The sequence below is a fragment of the Cryptotermes secundus genome, unplaced genomic scaffold (assembly GCF_002891405.2).
Source record: "Cryptotermes secundus unplaced genomic scaffold, Csec_1.0 scaffold2830, whole genome shotgun sequence".
NCBI lineage: Eukaryota > Metazoa > Arthropoda > Insecta > Blattodea > Kalotermitidae > Cryptotermes > Cryptotermes secundus.
Genome location: NW_019741330.1, coordinates 39508 through 61750, shown reverse-complemented (window position 1 = coordinate 61750; position 22243 = coordinate 39508). Strand labels below are relative to the sequence as shown.

Genomic DNA, 22243 nt, shown 5'->3' with positions numbered 1-22243 from the left:
CATGTTGATCTTCAGTAATTTGCTTTTCAGGTTCAGTTTTCGGTTTGTTTGTATGATAGTGTACTACATATTTATCTTCAGCAAGTAGCTTATCAGGTACAATTTTCAATTATTCCATAAGATAATCATTATCAACCTTGTTTCATGCACTGGAGCATAGCTTGATACTACTTTCTTCCTGTACCACTTTCCATCTCAAATTAATTGGAGGTATTTCTACTGTTGCAGATAGTTTCCACTTTCAGAGGCTAGTTGTTTTAGAAATTAGCCCCTTACCTCTTCCCTTAAGCTGCATACTGTGCTTAGTGAAATACTCCCTATTATAATTACATTCCATTATAGTGACATAATTAAATAAGTTAACTACTTTCTTTAATTTATAATTAAATACCTGAATTACTGTATTTACACATGAATACTCAACCAAATCATGTCTATGTGGAATACCAAGTATCGTTATATTTATATTATTATTCTCTATAAACTTGATAATTTTCATTAAAGCCTCATTAGGCTTATTCCTATATATATCATTAGCACGAGCATTGAACACAGTTGCATCACTTTTCTTCAAATTCACCAAGTCTTCTGTTAGTTTTTCTAATATTTCCCCGGCTAATGCTCCTGGTTTGATCCAACCAGTTGTTCTAAACTTATCACTCAAATAATTATTTATTCTCTCGTTGCATCCTTTTAAATGACTGTTGCTTAAAATTACTACACTGGATTTATTTTTATTTGGTGTTTGCAACTGAAGGTTTCAAGTTGATGGAAAGTTATTCACTGAAACCTTATTTATTAATCTAGAGTTTCTTTTGATGACACAGTTTACTGATGCATTAACTGCTTTAGAATAAATTTTACAATAAAGTATAATAGGAATGTGATGACCGCGGTTTGCCTCCACTTTAATAAGTTAAGTTTGTCGATCATCCCTCTGTCGTGTAGCAGTTAGTTACACCTAACACATATCCTTCTTCAGATACGTAGGTGATGGGTTTCTCAGGCCTGTTCATGGTAAATCTGGAAGTAAAACTGTCTATCATCTATAATATTTTTAGTCATCATGATAAACAGTTACGAGATTTGTGTAACTGAGAACCATTTGAAATTAAATGAATAAATGAATTATTTAAGCACCATAAGTTTACTTCAAAAGTGCATATATGCAGCACTGTGCCTCAGTTACAGTGCTTAGATGCTGGCTTCTCACTCTGAAGCCTCAAGACTCAGTGCCCAGTGACTTTAGTGCAAAGTTGTGGAGGACAAGTGGCACTGGAGGCGGTTCCTCTCCCATAGTTACCTCTCAGTGACCCCTGGGGTGTGTGATATTCCCATCCAGGCAGCATGTGATAACATCGGGTTCCTAGTTGGGGGCTTCATCTCTGATCTGGCACTTGGCTCACTGTAGAGTAAGGAAGTTAATTTCTTAGTGCATATACAGCATCCGCTAACTTGTGAATGCTTTTGAGTGTCAGTTACTTTCCCTCACAGATCAGGGATTCCTGCACAAAAAATTTGATATACTATAATCAGTTAAGAGTTAAAATTAGAACTTAAGAAGATTTTATGATAACCCAGTTCAGCCCCAAAAGTCATTAGATTTTTTCAAAAGGAAGGGAACTTAAAATAATGGGTTGAGTGTAAAAAATATGAACCCCCCACAAATATACAAAGAAAGGAGACGGCTTTAAATGAAAAAAGAAAAAAAAATGCAAGTGTAAGGACAGAAATAATAAAAAGGATGCAGAAAAGGGACCAGAAAACCAGAAGTAAGGTAAGCACAGTTAGTACTGTGACGTGTTGCGCGAATAGGGTTATAAAGTGTAAAACCCCGCAACAGTGTTATAATTAATTGTAGCCGAGACTTGTAGGTTGTTAAATAAACCAATTAACAATCCGAACGGTGTCTTCAGTAAGTAAACATGCTACAGTACCAATGAGTGTAAATAGATTCACAATACTTTATAACCCTGAGGAGTCAGTGGAACAAGGAACAGAACGGGTGTTTGTAAATACAAGGCAAATAACAGAAAGCAAAAGCGTGTCAAAAAGAGAAAAGAACATAAAGTCACTGGTGGCAGAGGTAGTCATGCAAGAGGCTGTGTAGCAGAAATGACGAGAAGTCATGGAAAAACTTTTAAAGTCAGAAGGTTTTGTAAATCCAGGAACCAGTTTATAGGGGATTTCAAACACTGCAGGAGAAGACATTAGTAAACCTACTAAGCAAAATGTGCTGCTCTTTTAAGAACTCTTCCCAAGTTGGTGCACTCTTCTTCAGTTGTCATTCCTTCCCTAACCTCCTGACAAGAATACGTAATCTTTTTCTGGCCGCACCATAGCACAAGCGGTTAGTCGCTGGCTTCCCACCACGGTGGCCTGGGTTCGATCCCGGGTCTGGTTAAGTGGGATTTGTAGTGGACAAAGTGGTGCTGGGGCTGGTTTTCTCTGAGTACTTCTGTTTCTCCTGCCAATCTTCATTCCACCAATTGCTCCACAATCACCCTCACCTATCATCTGGGGCTGGTACAATAGGCCAGAAGTGGCCGCAGCACAAGGGACTTAGTCCCACCCCACTAGCAATAAAAAATATCTTTTACTCAAATTCTTTCTGGCCTCTGTCTGTTTTAGGTTGCTTATATTGTCTCTTATTATTTTATCTTTATTCGGAACATATTTTGACCCACTAATTTTTGCCCTTATTCTGCTAATAACAAGATAATGGTCAGAATAAGCAGACATCCATCACATTATTTTTGTCTTGCATCAATCAGTGTGTGGTTATGTAAGATTTGAGATTTTCACAGCGGTGACTATGAAGAGAGCAGTCTTCTGGGATGTTTCGCCGTGTAGATATTGTGTTAACTGACGTTTCAGAGGAACATATCGCCTCCATCTTCAGGGTTAACACACTATCTACATGGTGCCACATCCCAGAAGACTGCTCTCTTCACAGTATGTGGTTAATTTGACTATTTGTTGTGTCATCTGGGGATCTTGAAGTTGCTAAATATATCTTCTTGTGTGGGATCATAGTACTCCCTGTTACCATGTTTAGTGCACTAGCCAGTCAATCAATCAATCAATCAATCAATCAGTCAACCAACCAATCAGTCAATCAATCAGTCAATCAATCAATCAATCTTAGTCCATTATCATTACTTTCCTCATGCAGTCCACAGTTCCCAACAACAAATCTGTCTTGATCTTTGAACCTTACCTTGGTATCAAAGTCTCCAAGGGGAATCTTAATATTGTTCTTTGGGCACCCAATAACATCGTTTCCAACTCCTCATGAAAGCTATCTTAAATATATTAATTTTTCTCCTCTGTTGGTGCATGTGCACATATTAAGCTGAAAGGTTATTAAATCTTCCTCTAACCCTCGTGGTACACAGTCTGTGATTAATGGGTTTGAAGTCAATTACTGAATGGTTAATTGTAGAATTTACTATGAATCCACATACAAATTCATGTTTGCTTTTCTGACAGCAGCAATACACACTGCAGTTCCACTTCTCCAAAACACCTTGTCGGATTCAACAAATTTTTCTCTAGTGCTGTTATATCCACCTTTTAATCTTGCAGCACTTTTCAAGTTGTTTTAAGGCTCCCATTTACACAGTCAACACATTGAATGTTTCATTTCGTAGTTCCTTTATCATGCCATTTCGCATATATTTTGATACATCTGATATCTCTGGGGCTGTCATTCAAGGTTTCCTAACAATTTATGTTTTTAACAGGGATGAGGTTGTCAGCCTCATGCCCCAACCCACAACTTGGTGGAGGACCAGGGTATCTCTTTTGGTCTGGCCTATCACCTTTGACTCGTCCAGCATTGGAGGCCCTTTTGGTAACATATGTTACCGCTGGCATGGCTCTCAGGTTCCTTTAGGCATGCAAACCTCCACCACTGCGACAAAATACAGATACCAGGGGGGGGGGAAGGTAGGAATTAAACGATACAATAAATTACGAAATAAATGTAGGCAAGCAGAAAAAATGAGACACTGTAAAAGATGGCGGAGATCCTATCTATTACAACATATATTTTATTAGTTAGATGAGTATGTGTCTTATTAATTAGTAGAATATGATAATTGGAGTGTGTTTGTTTTTGTGAATTATATCTGTATTCTACGGTGTTATGAAGGAACTTAATTTAAATATTTATGTTACTTTTAGTTATGTATAAGACATAGCCAATGTTAATAGTGTGTCAAAATGCATTGTCATAAGTTAGAGGGTTATGTTAAATATAATTTTATAGGACCTATGGATCCTCTGATGCACAAAGTTCAAGTAGATGGAAAGGTGGCAGAACATTAATCATGGTACCGCCTCATATCATCGGACCTAGAGCCCCGGAGGTATGTGTGGATTAAAATGAAAAGTTTTGGAATAATTTATAGTGCACGTTTCCCTTTAAGAGATTAGCAGACTTAAAAGATGAGAATTTTAATGATTTATTCTAGTTCACAAATTCTGTTGCCTGAAATTTAAATGAAGACCATAAAGATGCATGTAATTTCCAGGTTTGTGATTCACTATACTAAATTGCCCATGCTTGGGTTGGCTGTTGCCCTAGGGATAAAGGAGGTAGGGCGTGAAACTGAGAATTCAGTTCCGACTGCTGCTCAGGTTAAGAATGTGTGTCATTCCCCATGAACCACTTTATGGTATGATGCTTTGGCAGAGAGAACTTTCAAGTACTGGCACACTTGTTTATTGGTCATGATGATGTATAAAAAGTAGATATGGAATCACATTATCATCCATTTTAAAGGAATGTTACCATTAAAACATTTGCATGCTCTCCAAGAGAATGTGAAAACGCGATATTTAAGGACCTTGCATAAAAAAATTGAAGCCTGGCGTTCTTCTGTAGAATATTTAAAAATTCGTTTTGTACTGAACACAAAACATAATTCATTTTCATTACAAAGACCAGTCAGTTAATACTCTTTAGGGGAAAAATCATTGTTTATTTTGAGAATCTCACAGAATGCATACTTGCACTCAGTGGCCAAAATAAACAGATTTTTAACGTTAAAGTAGGTTATAGTAAACGCTGTGCTTCACAGGGATAAATTACACCAGTATTAGTTCACCACAGAATTTTTGGGCAAATGGTTTAAATTTATTTAGGTAGTTACAAACAGAAATATGTTTGCACATTCAGGCATGCCATTTTTTCACATGAGATTGATATACCATTACTTGAAAATATTGAATTGTCTTTAGTATATGCTGTTAATTCTGTTTAATGCAGAGAGTGAATTTCTGCAGAGAGGGGAGGAGAAACCAGAAAAGTGATGGGGTTAAGGTAAACCTGACTTAGAATCGTTAATGTAGTGCTGTTTAAATTTAAAATTTAGAGAAAATTTTAAAGGATTTAAAAATTGTAACTAAAGATTTTATAGTGCTACTACAGGAAAACCAAAATTGACATGTGCAAAATAATCTACAAACCAGACAGGTATCAACGAGGTAGATGTTGATAATAACGAAGAAAATAACAATGTGTTTTTTAAATGTTAAATTTTAGACTGGGTTCAGTGTGGCAGTAACGTAAGAGTATACGCCTGATGATGGCCGTTAGAGGCCGAAACATGTAGTGTAGAAGAGAGCAAGATCAAAGACATATAATATATATTGTTTGCACTTGGGACGGAGTTTGTATCATTTATCGGATAGGGGAGACACTACTCTGTTGGGTCTCTTAGAATGTGATTGAGGTTAGCTTTCTCTAAGGGACCCAACAGAGTAGGTGTGTCTCCCCCCTTATGTGAGGGCAGAAACAAATCCAGTTTCTGAGATGGTGTGTTTTCTAGTTTTCAGAATACCAGATGATGGACAAAGTCTGAAAACCCAGTAATTCTGAAGACAGTCATATGTTGATCAACTTTTACATACTGTATTGTATTGTACTGTATTTTATTTTCATCCATTTTGCTACGTAGTAACACTTGGACAAGTCATTCGGCAATAAAAGTTAACAAAACAAATCTACAAAGTTACAAGCATACTACCAACATTTGTTACAATCATAAGCAATGTATAAATACAACATTCCAAAAAATACACAAACTACAATATCCAGCTCATGAATGGCTATGACACCCAAACATAAGTACTTGCACCATCCACTTTTTTATTAAAACTAACAAATCCATTTATCGTATAAAAAGAATGTTTCAGTAAAAATGATTTTAAGTCTTTTGTTTAAAAACTGAAAAACCCACAGAGTTTCTTATTTTGTTTGGCACCTTACTATACAATTCTATCCCCATATTTACCACACTTTTTTTAAATAATGTAGTTCTCAAGAATTGAACATGAAAATCCTTGTTTATTCTTGTATTATAACTATGAATATTTATATTTTGGATCAAATCTGCTTTGTGCTTTTTTATGTAACATAACACCTCTAAGATATACAAAGATGTGACTCTAAGGATGTCATAATCTTTAAAAATTTGCGTGCATGACTTTTGTTTACCAAGTCCACTAATTATTCGCAGCACCCCCTTCTGTATTTTAAATACCTTTATACTATTACCATCACCCCCCCCCCAAATATTATTCCATATCTCAATAACGATTGAAACTTTCCAAAATAAATGCTTCTTAACATATTTGGATTCAAAACTCCTCTTAGTGATTTAATTATATAGGATGTTTTACTAAGTTTTGAACATAATGACTGGATGTGGGTATTCCATTTAAGGTTTTCTATAATGTCTATACCTAAAAATCTCGGTTCTGATTCATTTTTCATATACTTTTGTTTTTGTATATTATCTGAAATTTCAGATGTTTAACAAAATATTTGATAGTCCAAACAGTTTATGTTATAATGTTAATTATTCAGGGGTTTTGAGTTTGATCCTTAGTCAGTTCCGTGTGTGAATTTTTATGCTTGGATTTGAACGTCATCTTTAGAAAGAGAAAACGTGAGTATGAAGGTTATGAACCTCCCTCCCTCAGTTGGTTTGGAGCCAGTATTAAGTTGTAGGTCCCCACTCACCACCATTCACCTGACTACTCAATTACCGGGGAGAATAAAGTTGCCCTGTGGGTGTCCACACCACAGAAATGGATGTTCCCTAGGTAGGTAGGTGCTAGGCCATGAGCAAAAGACGTTTAATAAACAGCAAACAATACTGTTAGTGGGTTAATGAAGTAATGTGTTTAGTTGTTTATTTGAATTACATGTTATTGAAGGACAGGCTTCACATAATGCTCCTGCTTAGTGCTCGGTTTTACGTGCTACATGGTTGTCGTATCTGCAAGAATATATTTTATGTCCATATTAAATGCAGAAGAAGTACATTTATAACTGGAAATAAACCTGTTATAGGTACTTTCTGAATACTGCCGTAAAAACAACTGGGGTGAACCTTACTTCAGTATCATGCCAGTCATGTTGTAATCATTTACTTTAGTGTACATGTGCCAGGTAAGTTGTAATCATTTACTTGATTTTCTTGTGGACAGTGGATCTGAGCAAGAAGGTGAAGTGTTGGATAAGTTGTAATTATTGGAACTGGAGGTAGTAAATATAGAGAATTTATATTAGTTACAGACGTTTAATTTGTGTACACTGTTGATTCAGACTGAAGTTGCTAGTGTGGAGGATTTACAGTAATTGGCTGGAAGTTAATTTTCTTTTCATGTGCAGAGAAGTGTTCTCGGGCATTAATCATGTCAAGGTGGAATGAATTTCCAACATCATCAGTCCCTGGTGACAAATGCAGTGACAGTTTCCAAAATGGATATGTGTTCTGTCCTGTCATGGTGGATTGCATGAGAAGACTTCATTGTCATAGTAAACTTCAAATCTTGTGTAGTTCACCTGTAATGGGGAGGACTGAGTGTTGAATACTGACTTAGGGAAGGGGGGGATTTCTAGTTGCCCCAAGCACCTCAGACCACTGCTGCGTCCATTGTGTACCCCAGATTTCACAATAGGGATCTTAATATGAGACCCTCTAATATCTGTTGGCTCCACTCATGCAGAGCCTAAAGTTACGAATCCATGTCCACCAAAATGGGCATCAACATAATGCTATCCTCTCTTTGGTTGCTGACAGCTCTATATTATTCTTCAACAGGGACATAATAACTCCCACAATTTCTCTCAGTTTCTCCAAGAATAGCCTCTTCTGCGGGTCAGACATTTCTTCTTGATGGACGGGCTGTTCGTCCAGATGAAGAGCCCTGATTCACTCTTATCCATGCACACCTTTCATGGAAGCTCCTGAGAGCTGAAAGATACTTCCTTTTGATAGAAGGGGCCAGTACCTGAGCCCTCCAGTGCCAGAAGAAGATCTCTTGGATTGCTGATGGGGTGTTTACAGGCATGCACTGTCATTCACTGACAGGGACAGCTGACCACCCCTTGCTGAACCCTTAAGCTAGCCTGAGCTGAGGCTTCTGTTTGTTCAAGAAGAACCTCCTGTACTGTTCCACTTCTTTACTAGCTTATCAATTTTCCTTCTTAGGTTATTCACCCCTATCTAAAGACCTCTTAGTTTTGCCTGCAGTTGACCCGCACAAGACCCCTGAGGGGTGTGACTTCCACCTACCACAGCAGAAGTGTGGAAGCCCCAGTGGCTAAGCCCTTCAGAGTAAATTAGAGAAAGCCCCCTGCCCAGTTCTAGTTTCTGGTACCCTCCATGTGCCCTATGTATACTGGAGGATACTTTGTTGAAAATCCGTTCCACTTGACATTGCTGACTGTCTGAGAAGAGTTGCATTTGCTTGCCATGAGAGCTCCACATCTTGTATGTTTAACCTATATTGGAAATACATCCGCCTTCACTCAGATGACTCTCCAATAAATCACCATTGCATTTACTTTCTTACATTGACAATGTTATGAAGTGGAAAAAGGGAGTGTTTTCTTTTTTGGTGTTCTGCACGTGGCATTTGTGTGGCAGGACTCATTAAAAATACTAAGAGATTTTAATCTTGGATGAAATTTTGACCTTCCAAATACAGAATAATTTTAATGACAGCATTACGGTGTGTATGAGTATTAACATATGTTTGGCAAGATTTAGAAATGTAAATGATAGAGCCAAGAATAGTAGAAGGTATAGAAATATGGTGATAAAAATTTGTGGGAGAGGAGCAGGACATGAACAGAAGTAATGTAATAGGGTGCCAGTTGTAAAACTTATACCTTAAATATGTAAAAGAAAAAAAAAGGCCCTATGCTTAACTAATTAAGCACTATGCTATGAAAATGTATGGGAGAGTGCATGTATAGATCCACATTTTCTTGACCTCGGCACTAGTTGGAGGTAACTTCAGGCCCTGGCTGCTTTACCCCCAGGGAAATTGACCCTGGTACCTGTTGGATAGGCGGTTGGGTGGACCCCAGGCCTAGTCTGGGTGACGTGGAGAAGTCAAAGTTCTTGACCCTACTGGGACTCAAACTCCAACCCCTCGGTTGTCCAGCCCATAGCCAGTCGCTGTACTGACTGTGTGCTATCCTCGCTCCATGCCCTACAAATAGAAGACCCCCCTCCCACCCAATCTGTGCAAATTGTAAACTGATTGGTAAAGGAAACAGTGAGCCCACAAAACAGTGGAAAGATCAATTTTTATATGGAACAGGCAGTCATGGCTAATGCCCTAATTAAGAGAGAGGGAGGATGTAGCTTGGAGAATGGATCTGCAGTGGGGATAAAGTCCTCGAAAAGTCCCGGTATTATTCTGAGATAGGCTCTCAGAGCAGTGAATGTTAAGGTTATGGTCTCCTAGGATGTGGCGCCACGCAGTTTGGTAGATAGGTACTAGTGTTCCAGAAGAACCTGCCACTTCCATCTTCAGGGTAGGAGATCACCTACCATGAAGATGGAGGCAGCAGTTTCCTCTGAAACGTTGATACTTTTCTATCAAACTGGAAAGCTCTCCCAGTTTTCCATGCTAGTGAAGGGTAATAGAAACAGTAGAAGAATACAGATAATGCAAGTGTTGGTACCGCTTTGAGACACCCTGTCTGTAGAATATCAAACTCCAGAAATGTACATATGCCATCTAATTGCTGTATTTATCCCAGAAATCATAAGACCTACCGAAAAGTATGTCAGACATAAACTGCGTGTTTCATGTTTCTTCACAGCTTTTGTTTGGGCCGTCTTTCACTCTGATATATACTTAGCAAGCTATGCTCGAGATGGACACAGAGATGTGTGTAATTCTACATATGAAGTGCTCATTAAATTGATCTGAGTGAAAACTGACATAGCCCAACAGTTCTTCATAAAATTCCACATTATAAGGTTTCATGAAATCTATATGTTTTGCACCGTTTTGTATCATTATTATTGATACACTTAGGGGAACTTCAACACAGTTGTTTGTAACTGGTATCAAAATATTTAATGTTCCAGTTATTTTATTTTCATCCCATTACATGTTTCGATCTACAAAGATCATCAGGTGGTTTCTTTCTTAATACATATGTCATTACTAAATTATTGAAATGGATTCATTTGTACATTTATCAATAATATTATAATCTAAATTTTAATTTGAAGTTCTTTTGTGGGATATATGTCAAATAATATATGATAAAGGTTAAGTGTGTTAGTACTTAAAATCTATTAAAAAAAAAAGGTAAAAGTATCCCTGTAACAGGCTGTGAAGGCCCATAGGGTTGTGAGAGGTCAAGGCTCCCACATTTTCTAGACATTCGGCTCACAGATGGCAGTAAGGTTGTCAGCCTTATGCCCCGGCCGCCCTTAACCCCAAAGGACTGGTACTTATTTCTGTTAGAGGCTGAGTTGACCCCAGGGCCATAGTGCGGCTGGAATGATTAGGTAAATTGAAAATATCCACCTCATTGGGATTCAGTCCTGTGACCTTCCATCTTGTAGCATAGTGCCTCAACCAACTAATCTAGTAGTTAAAGAAAACTAGATCAAAACAGAATTTTAATTTTTAAACGTTTGAAAGTGGGGGAGATGTTTAGGTGTTAAGTGGTGTACATGTTTTGTAGTTTTAGGCAAGCGAAGCATTACTTTTGTGTGTGTGAAGGTGATTGATTGACATACAGAGTTTGTCATTTTGTAGGTGAATATGTGGGTTTTTGTGTCTTGTAGAGTTTGTGTATACACATATATTGGTGTGTATGTTGGAAGCTATTCTGTGTGGGTTTCTCAGCTTTGGTATGGGCTACCAGGTGGTTTTTATGCTGTACCTTGTGTGTGGTTGAGTATCAGGAGATGCCTGAAGTGAGTGAGTAGACATCCACAAACACACTAAGTACATACTTATTTTACTGGTTACATTTCTTACATTAAGATACATTTCAGCATTTTTGTCAAAGTTCCTCTCATTATAATTAGAATATTTTTGGTTAGTAATAATAATAAAATAACCTGGCTAGTGTGATAGATGGTAGCTATGGACAGTGACCAAGAACACATTTGTAACCTGAAAGATGGTGTGTAATACATTGGGGTCCAAATTTAAAATTACTGATTTCAACCCGTCTCTTCAGTTAGTGTTAATTTTCTGTTATCGTTACCCAGTTTTAAATGGCTGGACAGATTATGGTTATTTTAACAGGACTGTAATGGTTGAAGACATCATTTAGCATTATGTAGTGTTAACTGGAGAAATTATGGACTGCTGAGAAGTGACAGATCTTCTCAGGCCATCAGCTGCATTAATTTGGAGCAGAAGTCCAAGGTTTCAGAGACCTTGTATGCCTCCATCAGAAAATGATCCCATGCCTGTCACTCTCTAATGACAGCTCTCTAGCTCAAGAAATGTTACAATTTTTAGTTTTCATGAATCCTTGAAAGTTTCTTACTAACAAGTCATTATCCATTTCAGGGTACTGTCCTAATGATTAACAGGAGAAACTAAGAAAAATCATAAGTAACAGCATTCTTGATAATCAGTGTCCTGACTCAAGATTCAGTCTGAGTACCTCCTCAAGTATGACTTGAGCCTGTATGCTCATTTACAGTTAATAATAATATATTGCAGGTGGTGATACCACAGTATCCCGGGGATCAGTCACAGTTTCAGACTCCCAGGATATTTTCGTCTGCAGAAGAAGCCAAAATACTTGCAGCTGAAATAACGCTCTTTCGCTTGAGGTCAGCAGGACATACTGCAGCCTCGAGTGAAGGTACAGTAAACGTGCCCAGTCTGCCGGTAGTTGTGCAGAATTATGTATTTATGTATATGTTACTGTAGCATCATGGCAGTTGTATTATAACCTCTGCCTTTCTTCATTCATTGGATCTAATCATTTTTCATATGGTGAGTTCCTTAGAAAATTGATAAAATTTGATTTTAACTAACATTTTTAACTTGTTAACTATTTACAGAATTAAATCATGATCCAGACAGCGTTACAGTGCATCACTGAAGTCTCTTTAAGATTACAGCGTTCTAGGTTATGATGCCATGTCATCTGCTAGGTAGGTACCAGTATTTTGAAGAAACTAGATGGAGACAGCAGGTTTCTCTAAAATGCTGATACCCACCTACCAGACTACATGGCATCACATTCTGTAAGAAATCTTAATATTCACAACTGCAAGAACCTCACATCTCATATTTGGTCTCTGTCATTCATTGTACCAAACTTCTGCGTGTCATGATGCCATATCAAATGCTGTCAAACAGCCCAGTAGTAATTCATCACACAAAGAATATGGCTTAAACTGTAGATATTTAAGATCTGTGACAGTTTTTTTTTTCAGTACACACCAATATTTAACAGATTGCAAAGAAACATTAAATAAGAATATATATGCATATGAAATGTAACGTCTGTTGTATTGATTACCTTTATCTGCAATAGAACTTGCCGCTCTTCATGGTGATATCTGTACTGTTGATTAACTTTGCCACTGATATAATTGTGCCTGCTATAAATGAAGAAATGACGAATATATAGTCACAAAATGAATGTGTAGTATGTATGATCTAATAGGAGTACACCTAACTTTTTTTAAAATGAGACCTGTAATTCTCTTAAGAGTTGGTTTTATATTCATTCTAAGCTGAGATATTAATTTGAGTTTATTTAAATTCTTCCTGTATTAATTACTTTTGGATGCTTAACATAAGCTTGGAAACGAAAGGCTAAAAAGAGGGGGACCCTTTAATTATTAGGAATGCAGACTGTTAAATCATTAGGTCTATAAATGTATTGTTCATATAGTATCTACAGATGTGGTCTCTGGTGACCTTCTGACTTCTGCCTACCAAAGTAAGGAGGTAAAATCCATTTGTGAGCTGGGAACACCTGTAGAGCAAGTTCTGTTACAGCTGGATGAAAGGTTATCAGTGAGCCGGGTTAGTGCAGTTGGTATAGCGACTGGCTACTGGCTGGATGACTGAGGAGTCGGAGTTTGAGTCCCAGTAGGGTCAAGAATTTTATCTTCTCCACATCGATGACACCAGCTCTGGGGCCCACTCAGCCTCCTATCCAGTGGGTACCAGGGGCTCTTTCCCCAGGGGTAAAGCAGTGAAGCTGACAACTGATCTTCAATTAGTGCCAAAGTCAAGAAAATGTGGATCTATATTTCCACTCCCCCACAAGCCTTCATGGCGTAGTCACTTCCTTTTTTGGGGTATCTATAAGTTAACATGGGCATGAAACAGTGGGGGAGGGAGAGTTTCACTTTCCTTAAGTTTTATCTTTGTAGAGGTGAAAGTTACAATCTGTGTGCAGAAAAATCTGGATGCACATGTGACCAGTAATCAAACTCAGAGCCCTCTAAATGAGAGCTCAGTGTCTAACCAAGAGGTCACCAAGTCCCCAGGGCTCTGCGCAGGTTTTGTGTGTGTGTGTGTGTGTGTGTGCGTGCATGAGCGCGCGTGCGTGTGTGCATGTGCATGTGCGTGTGCATGCGCGGTGGGGGCACGCGCGCGTTTTTAATTCATAGTAAATTACTGCTGGCTCTTAGAAATTTGGTAAGTAGCTAGAATTATTTTTATATCTTGTTTCTAGAGGAGNAGGAGTACAATGACACAGACTTCAAGAAAGCCCGTGATTCAGTTAGGATGGAATTATTGTAGAATATTCTGTCAGAGTTTAGGATACCCATGAAACTAGGAAGGCTAATTAAAATGTGTTTAAACAAAATGTATGGCAAAGTCTGTATACGTAAATATTTGTCTGATAATTTTCCTATCCAGAATGGTCTAAAACAAGGAAATGCTTTATCACTACTGCTTTTCAACTTTGCGTTAGAAGGTCCAAGAAAACTAGGTGGGACTGAAATTAAATGGAATACATCAGCCGTTGGTCTGTGCTGATGATGTGATCTACTAGTTGTTAATATAAATACCATAAAGAAAAATACACAAACTTTAATTGACGCTATTAAATAGGTTGGTCTAGAAATAAACACGGAGAAAACTAAGTATATGTTGCTGTCTTGTCACCAAAATGCAGGGCAAAATCAGGACATAAAGATACGTAACTGATGTTTTGAAAATGTGGCACAGCTCAGTAACAAATCAAAACCTGATTCAGGAGGAAATTAAGAGAGGACTGAATTCGTGTAATGTTCCAGAACTTTTCATCTTCTCATCTGCTGTCTGAAAACATAAAAATTAGAATATACAAAACTATAATTTTGCCTGTGGTTCTGTATGGGTGCGAAACTTGTTCTCTTAACATTAAGGGAGGAACACAGACTGAGGGATTTGATTTGTTTCATTCTGGTCCAACACACTAACAATATTACAAATGATAAAACAATTCCGTCCAGTGTAACTGTTGAAGCTTTTACTACTTCACTTCTTAGCACCCTAACATGTTTCGGTCCCTATAGACCATCATCAGAGGGAGCATCAATACTTTTAGAAACTACTATTACATTGTGTTTTGATTTTTAAAATACATAAATATACAATATTTGTAATATACACTTTATACAAAATCCAAATTTCTTACAACTACAGCAACTGTCCTTGATGCATTAAGTTTTTTTTTTAACTTTTTGTTATTTAAGGTAAAATTCTTTAACCGAATAGGTTCGTGTCCCTTGTCCTTTCGTTTTTCTTGATGGGGCCGAACTTGTGCCGCTTGTCTTTCTTGGGAAGGTAGATCTTGTTGTTGTCTTATGTTTGTTCATAGTGTGCTGTGTTGTTTTTAAGTTGTTGTTAAGTAAAAACAACACAGCACACTATGAACAAACATAGGACAACAACAAGCACTACCTTCCCAAGAAAGACAAGCGGCACAAGTTCGGCCCCATCAAGAAAAACGAAAGGACAAGGGACACGAACCTATTCGGTTAAAGAATTTTACCTTAAATAACAAAAAGTTAAAAAAAAAACTTAATGCATCAAGGACAGTTGCTGTAGTTGTAAGAAATTTGGATTTTGTATAAAGTGTATATTACAAATATTGTATATTTATGTATTTTAAAAATCAAAACACAATGTAATAGTAGTTTCTAAAAGTATTGATGCTCCCTCTGATGATGGTCTATAGGGACCGAAACATGTTAGGGTGCTAAGAAGTGAAGTAGTAAAAGCTTCAACAGTTACACTGGACGGAATTGTTTTATCATTTGTAATATTGTTAGTGTGTTGGACCAGAATGAAACAAATCAAATCCCTCAGTCTGTGTTCCTCCCTTAATGTTAAGAGAACAAGTTTCGCACCCATACAGAACCACAGGCAAAATTATAGTTTTGTATATTCTAATTTTTATGTTTTCAGACAGCAGATGAGAAGATGAAAAGTTCTGGAACATTACACGAATTCAGTCCTCTCTTAATTTCCTCCTGAATCAGGTTTTGATTTGTTACTGAGCTGTGCCACATTTTCAAAACATCAGTTACGTATCTTTATGTCCTGATTTTGCCCTGCATTTTGGTGACAAGACAGCAACATATACTTAGTTTTCTCCGTGTTTATTTCTAGACCAACCTATTTAATAGCGTCAATTAAAGTTTGTGTATTTTTCTTTATGGTATTTATATTAACAACTAGTAGATCACATCATCAGCACAGACCAACGGCTGATGTATTCCATTTAATTTCAGTCCCACCTAGTTTTCTTGGACCTTCTAACGCAAAGTTGAAAAGCAGTAGTGATAAAGCATTTCCTTGTTTTAGACCATTCTGGATAGGAAAATTATCAGACAAATATTTACGTATACAGACTTTGCCATACATTTTGTTTAAACACATTTTAATTAGCCTTCCTAGTTTCATGGGTATCCTAAACTCTGACAGAATATTGTACAATAATTCCATCCTAACTGAATCACGGGCTTTCTTGAAGTCTGTGTCATTGTACTCCTATATTTTCTCCAGTGACTGAAGAATACAAAAGATCTGATGAGTAGTTCATCTCTTACGTTGAAACTTACACTGTAATAGGGGTAACTGAAACTTTTAAAGACAGGTAAATAACTATGTGACATTATTCTTTGTTTTAGGTTATGATACCCAGTTCTGTGACTCACAGTATCAAGTTCTAATGTAGGTGCTCTCTAGCTCAACAGCAGTTGACAGCAGAATACAGCTCATCAGTTCCTATTATTTCTGTAATGTGGATATGGTTTATATAACTTATCTTAGCTCATCCAGTAGGTAGTTTATTTAAGTGTATTAGTTGTTTCAAAAGTACAACATTCTTGCAGTGTTTCATTTGTGAGTGAGCCCATTTCAAGGCTTTTAGAGCATGTTGAAACCTGCCAAGCTGCTATGTCAGTATTATCCTGAACTTTAATTTATCTTAAATGTCACCATTTTGTGTTCTTCTTTGTGTTCATTTCAGTAACTTATAACTGAAAGATCTATAAACAATTACAATCTTTTATTCATTGTTTATTCAAATTTGAGGTTTCACTGCATTGTATATTAGATTGCAGTCATCTGGGATGTGACACTATGTAGCTAGATAAGGTAGGTTCCTTTCTATTTTAGATGAATATATTCTTCATATTTATTTAGTTACTATCATTGAATTATATTGTTTTGCTTAGTCTGAAGTTAATTAAAATTATTGTTTCTTAAATGTGCTATAAACATTCATATGCAGCATGAACAATTTCAGAGCGTAATTTACATTTTATATAGCTTTACTTAGGTTTGGTTTTACATTTATCCTGAATAGCATTATATATAATGGGGTCCTCCTACCCATACCATTTCAACTTTTAATTGAGAGAACCTCTGCAAGTTGAAATTTTTCAAAAGCCAGTCTGCTTAGTACTGCAGTAAGAAAACATTATTTTTCTTACTCTGCAGTTAAAATTATTTTTAAAGTTTTCCTGGATATGCCACACATTAACCTTTATTGTCCAAGATTTAGGGATTTAAAATCCTCTGATGTGATGGGCTGGCAGCAGAATTTTATCTTGGAATGACAATGTAAGTACTGAAGGAGTGCAATGCTCTACAAGCAGTGTGGCCAATAAAGGTTAATAGATTCCACAAATATCATGAACAAATATTGCGAATTTGACATAGATTTAGTTCAGATAAGTTTATATACCCTATTACATTTTGTGTATGTTATTAAAATTCTCTGCTGCAGTAACAGGTACATTTTTAAATGCATATTAATAATTCCCACACGTTCCTTGTCCTTCCTGTACATCTGGCACTTTTCTGGGGGGGGGTTGAACAAACTGTTTAGAAATTTAACATTTGACATTTTTTAAGTTTATTTCAAATTTACTTCTGAGCATATTGTAGTTTGTAGCCTCTCCCGTTTAGTGAGGCATAATAACCCATGTGTGGACTAGATGACATGGTGGCTGGTGAATCTGAAATCTGACTTCATTACTGTGTCCTTGTTGATGCCGTGGACTGGCGAATCGTCTGTGCAATTATTTATTGGAGTAAAGACAGACAGAACATAATACTAACAGTTCACTTTCAAATATTGCCAAACAAGGGTAGATTAGAACTGTGGTAACGTGTGACTTTGTACTTAGAAAATGCCTGTTGCATGCTTTGGCCTGGGTAGCTGTTTTGTCAGATGTTGCATAGTGGTCCCTCTAGGGGAAGGCTAGGATGGTAATGACAAATAGGTCATGAAAAGTACTTTCAAAATCAAATTCTTGCTTGATCACCAACCATGAACTCACTTCTGTCAGTTGTGTTGCTGAAACTGAGGTGTTAAGTAATCTAAGAATTCTTGTTAATTGTTAATAATAATGTGGAATAGTATGTTGAAGTCTTTATCGTTATCCAATAGAGCAGTAAATAAATCTGATACTGAATTACAGCATATTTTCACCTGACATGTTTTGGTAATAAATTTGCCATCTTGGTGGGTATACAAGTCACCACAAAGCTGTTAGAAGTTAACAAAATAATTGTCTATAATATATGAGCTCACTAATAATATATATGTAAAAATATTCAAAATGTAATAAAATATTCATATGCTAAAATTCATTATAGAAAATAATAATAAGAATGTTATTAATGTAGTGAATTCTTAAATAGTATATTTAATGAATGTTGTTGTGAATTAATATTTTAACGTTCACGTTATTAGTGATCTTGTAAATATGCAAACACTTCTATTAATTTTCATCAGCTTTATGCTGAACTGTACAAACAGTTCACCAGAGATGGCATGTTTGTCAAAGACACCTACACTGTTGGGTCCATTAAAAAGGATTAATGTAAAGTCACTGGAGGTAAAGTTGTGCCTGTTCTTAATTAAGACACCATGAAGACATATTGGGGTGTGCAGATGCAGCTTCACCATTCTTGACCCGAGTACTAGGTGGGTTAGTGGTCAGCTTCACGCCCTGGTCGGTTTAACCTTGGGGAAAGAGCCCTGTGTGGTATGAATTTGATATGAGGCTGGGAGAGCACCAGAGCCAGTTTGGACACTGTGGAATAGAGAAAAATCGTTTGCCCCTACCAGGAGTCTATTCCTTACTGTCCAGACCTAGTCCAGTACTATACCAACTGAGCTGTCCCAGTTCCATATGAATAGGATAAGGGGAATTCATATGTGTGAAGTATCCAGGCTATCCTGATTGTTAGCAGCATCTGCATGGAGCATTCTGAGAAACTGGCTCTTGGCACAATATTGTGGCATATTTGTTTAAGGCAAGAACTGAGAAGACAGCAGAGACAGTTGTTGCTAAGGAATGGCTCTGAACACATGCTTGGCAACAGATTTGTAACACACAAAAATGGAGTAAATGGGAAGTGGTGTTCTCTAGGTGTTGTGTGTGAAAGCTGTGTGATGCAACAATAGATTTGTTGGGAGAGGTGTTTTCTGTGTGGTCCATACTGGGGTGTTATAAGCAGGACATGTCTAGAGTTTAGTTAGCTGGGAGATAGTCACTGGCCAGTGAGGATGTGAACATGGAAGCTAAGGAAGCTATGGCACTGGAAGCCAGGCGACAACCAGTGAAGATACAACAGACTTATGTGTTATGGTGAACTGCAGAGTAAGTGAATTAGCATTAGTGCTATAGTTATCTGTAGTTATGTTCTGTAAGAGTTCAGTGAATCCAGTTACCAGTCTAAATCCCATTTATAATCAATTACATGACAGTATAAACTATTACTTTGGCTACAGTAGATAGATGACACATTTGTTTCTGGCTTCATGGTCCAGATAGATTACACAATTTCTTCAGCCTCCTCAATAGCCTTCCATCAAATTTACTGTGGGAATAGAAACAGACAGTACAGTTCCTTTTCTGTATGTACTGATCATCAGAACCCACCCACACTGACTGATACCTCAGCTTCAAATCTGATCATCCTCCCCATGTCAAAAGAGGAATAATTCAGAGTCTACACAACTGAACTTTACCATATGCCAAGAATGACAAGATCTGTTTAATGAAATTGGTAACCCGGACATGATCTTCAGCTGAATGGCTGTCCACGTTTCATTTACTCTGTTATTAATTCCAAAGGTAGTAGTCATCAAAATAAAGAGGAAAAGCCGCTTGGCTCTGTATATTCACTATCTGGAGGGCTTTTCAGAAACACTTCAAACATATAAGGAATCGTTACAACATTAGGATCATCTTCAAAACTAAACACACTTGCTTCACAGCTGCTTGTCTCTGTATATTCACTATATGGAGGGCTTTTCAGAAACATTTCTAACATAAGGAATCATTACAACATAGGATCATCTTCAGAACTAAACATGCTAAGTTCAATCATGAGAACTAGATGGGAAGGAGATTTGCAGCAGATGGCACATTGTGTCTGTAGCATTCCTGTTAAAGTGGCAGAAGCTAGGCACATTGTGTCTGTAGCATTCCTGTTAAAAGTGGCAGAATTTAGGCACATTGTGTCTGTAGCATTCCTGTTAAAGTGGAAGAAGCTAGGCACATTGTGTCTGTAGCGTTCCTGTTAAAAGTGTCAGAAGCTAGGCACATTGTGTCTGTAGCATTCCTGTTAAAGTGGAAGAAGCTAGGCACATTGTGTTTGTAGCATTCCTGTTAAAAGTGGCAGAAGCTAGGCACATTGTGTCTATAGCATTTCCTGTTAAAGTGGCAGAAGCTACATTGGTAAAACAGGCAGACTGCTAGCCATGTAGCTCTGTGAACATAGCCTGTGAAGGCCATAGGGTAGGCTGGGATAAATTTAGTAATTTGGAAACTGAAACGTAACAGCAGGTATGGGAGATACAAGAAATCTGCCCATATGACATGTTCAACAAATTCGATCAGTCAGCACAATTTGGGTATTTCTCCATATGGATGCCCTTCTCAACAGTGAGGTTAGCAACTCACGGGAATGGTCAGTGTGATCTGACAGATTCTTCTTGGATATCTGTATGATTTTAGTTTTGGGGTTCAATTCTTGCTCCACAGATGGTGTTGGCAGTAGAACATAATGTTACATAAAAAACTATGAGGACCAAAGGGCAACAATGATGGACATTCTGTCTGAGAATAGCAAAAAGGAATACCCAAAGTTAGTTACAAAGCTCTTAAGGCTAGGAGAAAAAAAGATTTCTGCAAGGTGTCCTGTTACTTCATAAACAACATTCCTATATTTACAAATTGTGCTGATTATTAACAGGATACTCTCAGATTTAAGTTAACATCTATATTAAGAATCGCAGAGAGACTGCTGCAATAGAATAAGATGTATACAAGAATGTGCTACAGAAGGCCGGATGGGCATTGCCTAGGCCTTTCTTGTATTTACAGTAATTCTTTATACAATAAAAAATACATGAAAATCTTTACACTATCCATATGCATTGATAATTATGGATTCAGCTCCTTGGTTTCGATTGTTGCATTTATTTTCCATTTCCTTTTCTGTTTTACATGCATTATCACAATTTTTATTGTACATTTTCCTGTTGTCTCCTATTGACAAAGTCTAATCACAGCTGTAGTTGTCCAGTGATTGAGGTTAGCTCTTTCTAATGGACCAGCAGAGTTTGTGTCTTCCACCCCCTCATCTGAGGATGGAAACATCCAGTTTCAAAAACATTGTGTTCATTAGACAGAGTCCAAAACCCAGTAATCCTGAATGTTCTTACCATCAGAACCATTTAGAATCTATACTTATTTTTGTATCACAACATAGCATAATTATGAATGATACACAAGCCATGAAAATCAGTTCTTAATGTACAGGGTCTTTCTAAAAAGATGATAATGTTTTAATTGCATATAGTTACCCAACTACTCATACATAGCAAACGTCACTGTATTTGATGTCTGTGGGTGGCAGAATGTGCTGCCCTTGGTGGCAAATGTTATGAAGCAACATTGACTAACATGGCGTACTAGATAGAACAATGTGTTTTAATGGGATTTTACCAGACTAATTGTGTTGTCAGGATTCAGCGTAAATTCCAAGTGAAATTTGGATGCATGAAAGCATGAAGTAGGTCTGAGTTTGAAATGATGGGGAGTGTGATCAACATTAAGAAGGGTGTTGTCATTAGGAGAAGCTTGTGAGAACACCAGAAAACATTCACCTGTTGAGCAGGCATGGACACAGTCCCAGGAGATCTGTAAAACATCTTTTTCACCATCTAAACTTGGGAATTTCAACATACAGGATAATTTAAGATGTGGAAAATGTTTCTGCAAAGAATTCAAATGAACCCTTTGTGTGGCTGATAAAGGTAGGAGAGTTGACTTATCTAGTGCCCAAGATGTTCACGGAGGACAACCCAGCAATACCTCTAGCCATACTGTTTCATGATGAGGTCCATTTTCATTTGAACAAGCAGAATATGCAGGTGTGGGCCAGTGAACAGCTGCACAGT

The 22243-nt window shown here is 37.3% G+C and overlaps 1 protein-coding gene across 3 annotated transcripts; it reads left to right on the top strand.

Annotated features, from left to right (window-relative positions):
* Window positions 1–4118: 4118 nt before the first annotated feature.
* On the top strand, window positions 4119–13410 carry LOC111872737. 3 transcript variants are annotated; one of them, XM_023866900.2, is made up of 3 exons: window positions 4127–4373; window positions 12016–12160; window positions 13205–13410. In XM_023866900.2, exons 1-3 carry the CDS (start codon window positions 4335–4337, stop codon window positions 13381–13383), a joined length of 363 nt encoding a protein of 120 aa, XP_023722668.1. In that variant the 5' UTR covers window positions 4127–4334; the 3' UTR covers window positions 13384–13410. The 3 variants fall into 3 exon arrangements, 2 of the variants coding, with proteins under 2 accessions (XP_023722668.1, XP_023722669.1); XM_023866901.1 differs by lacking the exon at window positions 4127–4373 and adding an exon at window positions 7456–7465; XR_002844288.2 differs by lacking the exons at window positions 12016–12160; window positions 13205–13410 and adding an exon at window positions 7367–7431 and having other exon boundaries at window positions 4119–4373.
* Window positions 13411–22243: the final 8833 nt, after the last annotated feature.

Coding starts and splice junctions, on each gene's coding strand:
- LOC111872737 (XM_023866900.2), top strand. CDS start 4,335: ATGGTACCGCCTCATATCATCGGACCTAGAGCCCCGGAG. Junction 4,374..12,015: donor TCGGACCTAGAGCCCCGGAG/GTATGTGTGGAT, acceptor AATATATTGCAG/GTGGTGATACCACAGTATCC. Junction 12,161..13,204: donor TACTGCAGCCTCGAGTGAAG/GTACAGTAAACG, acceptor TTGTTCATATAG/TATCTACAGATGTGGTCTCT.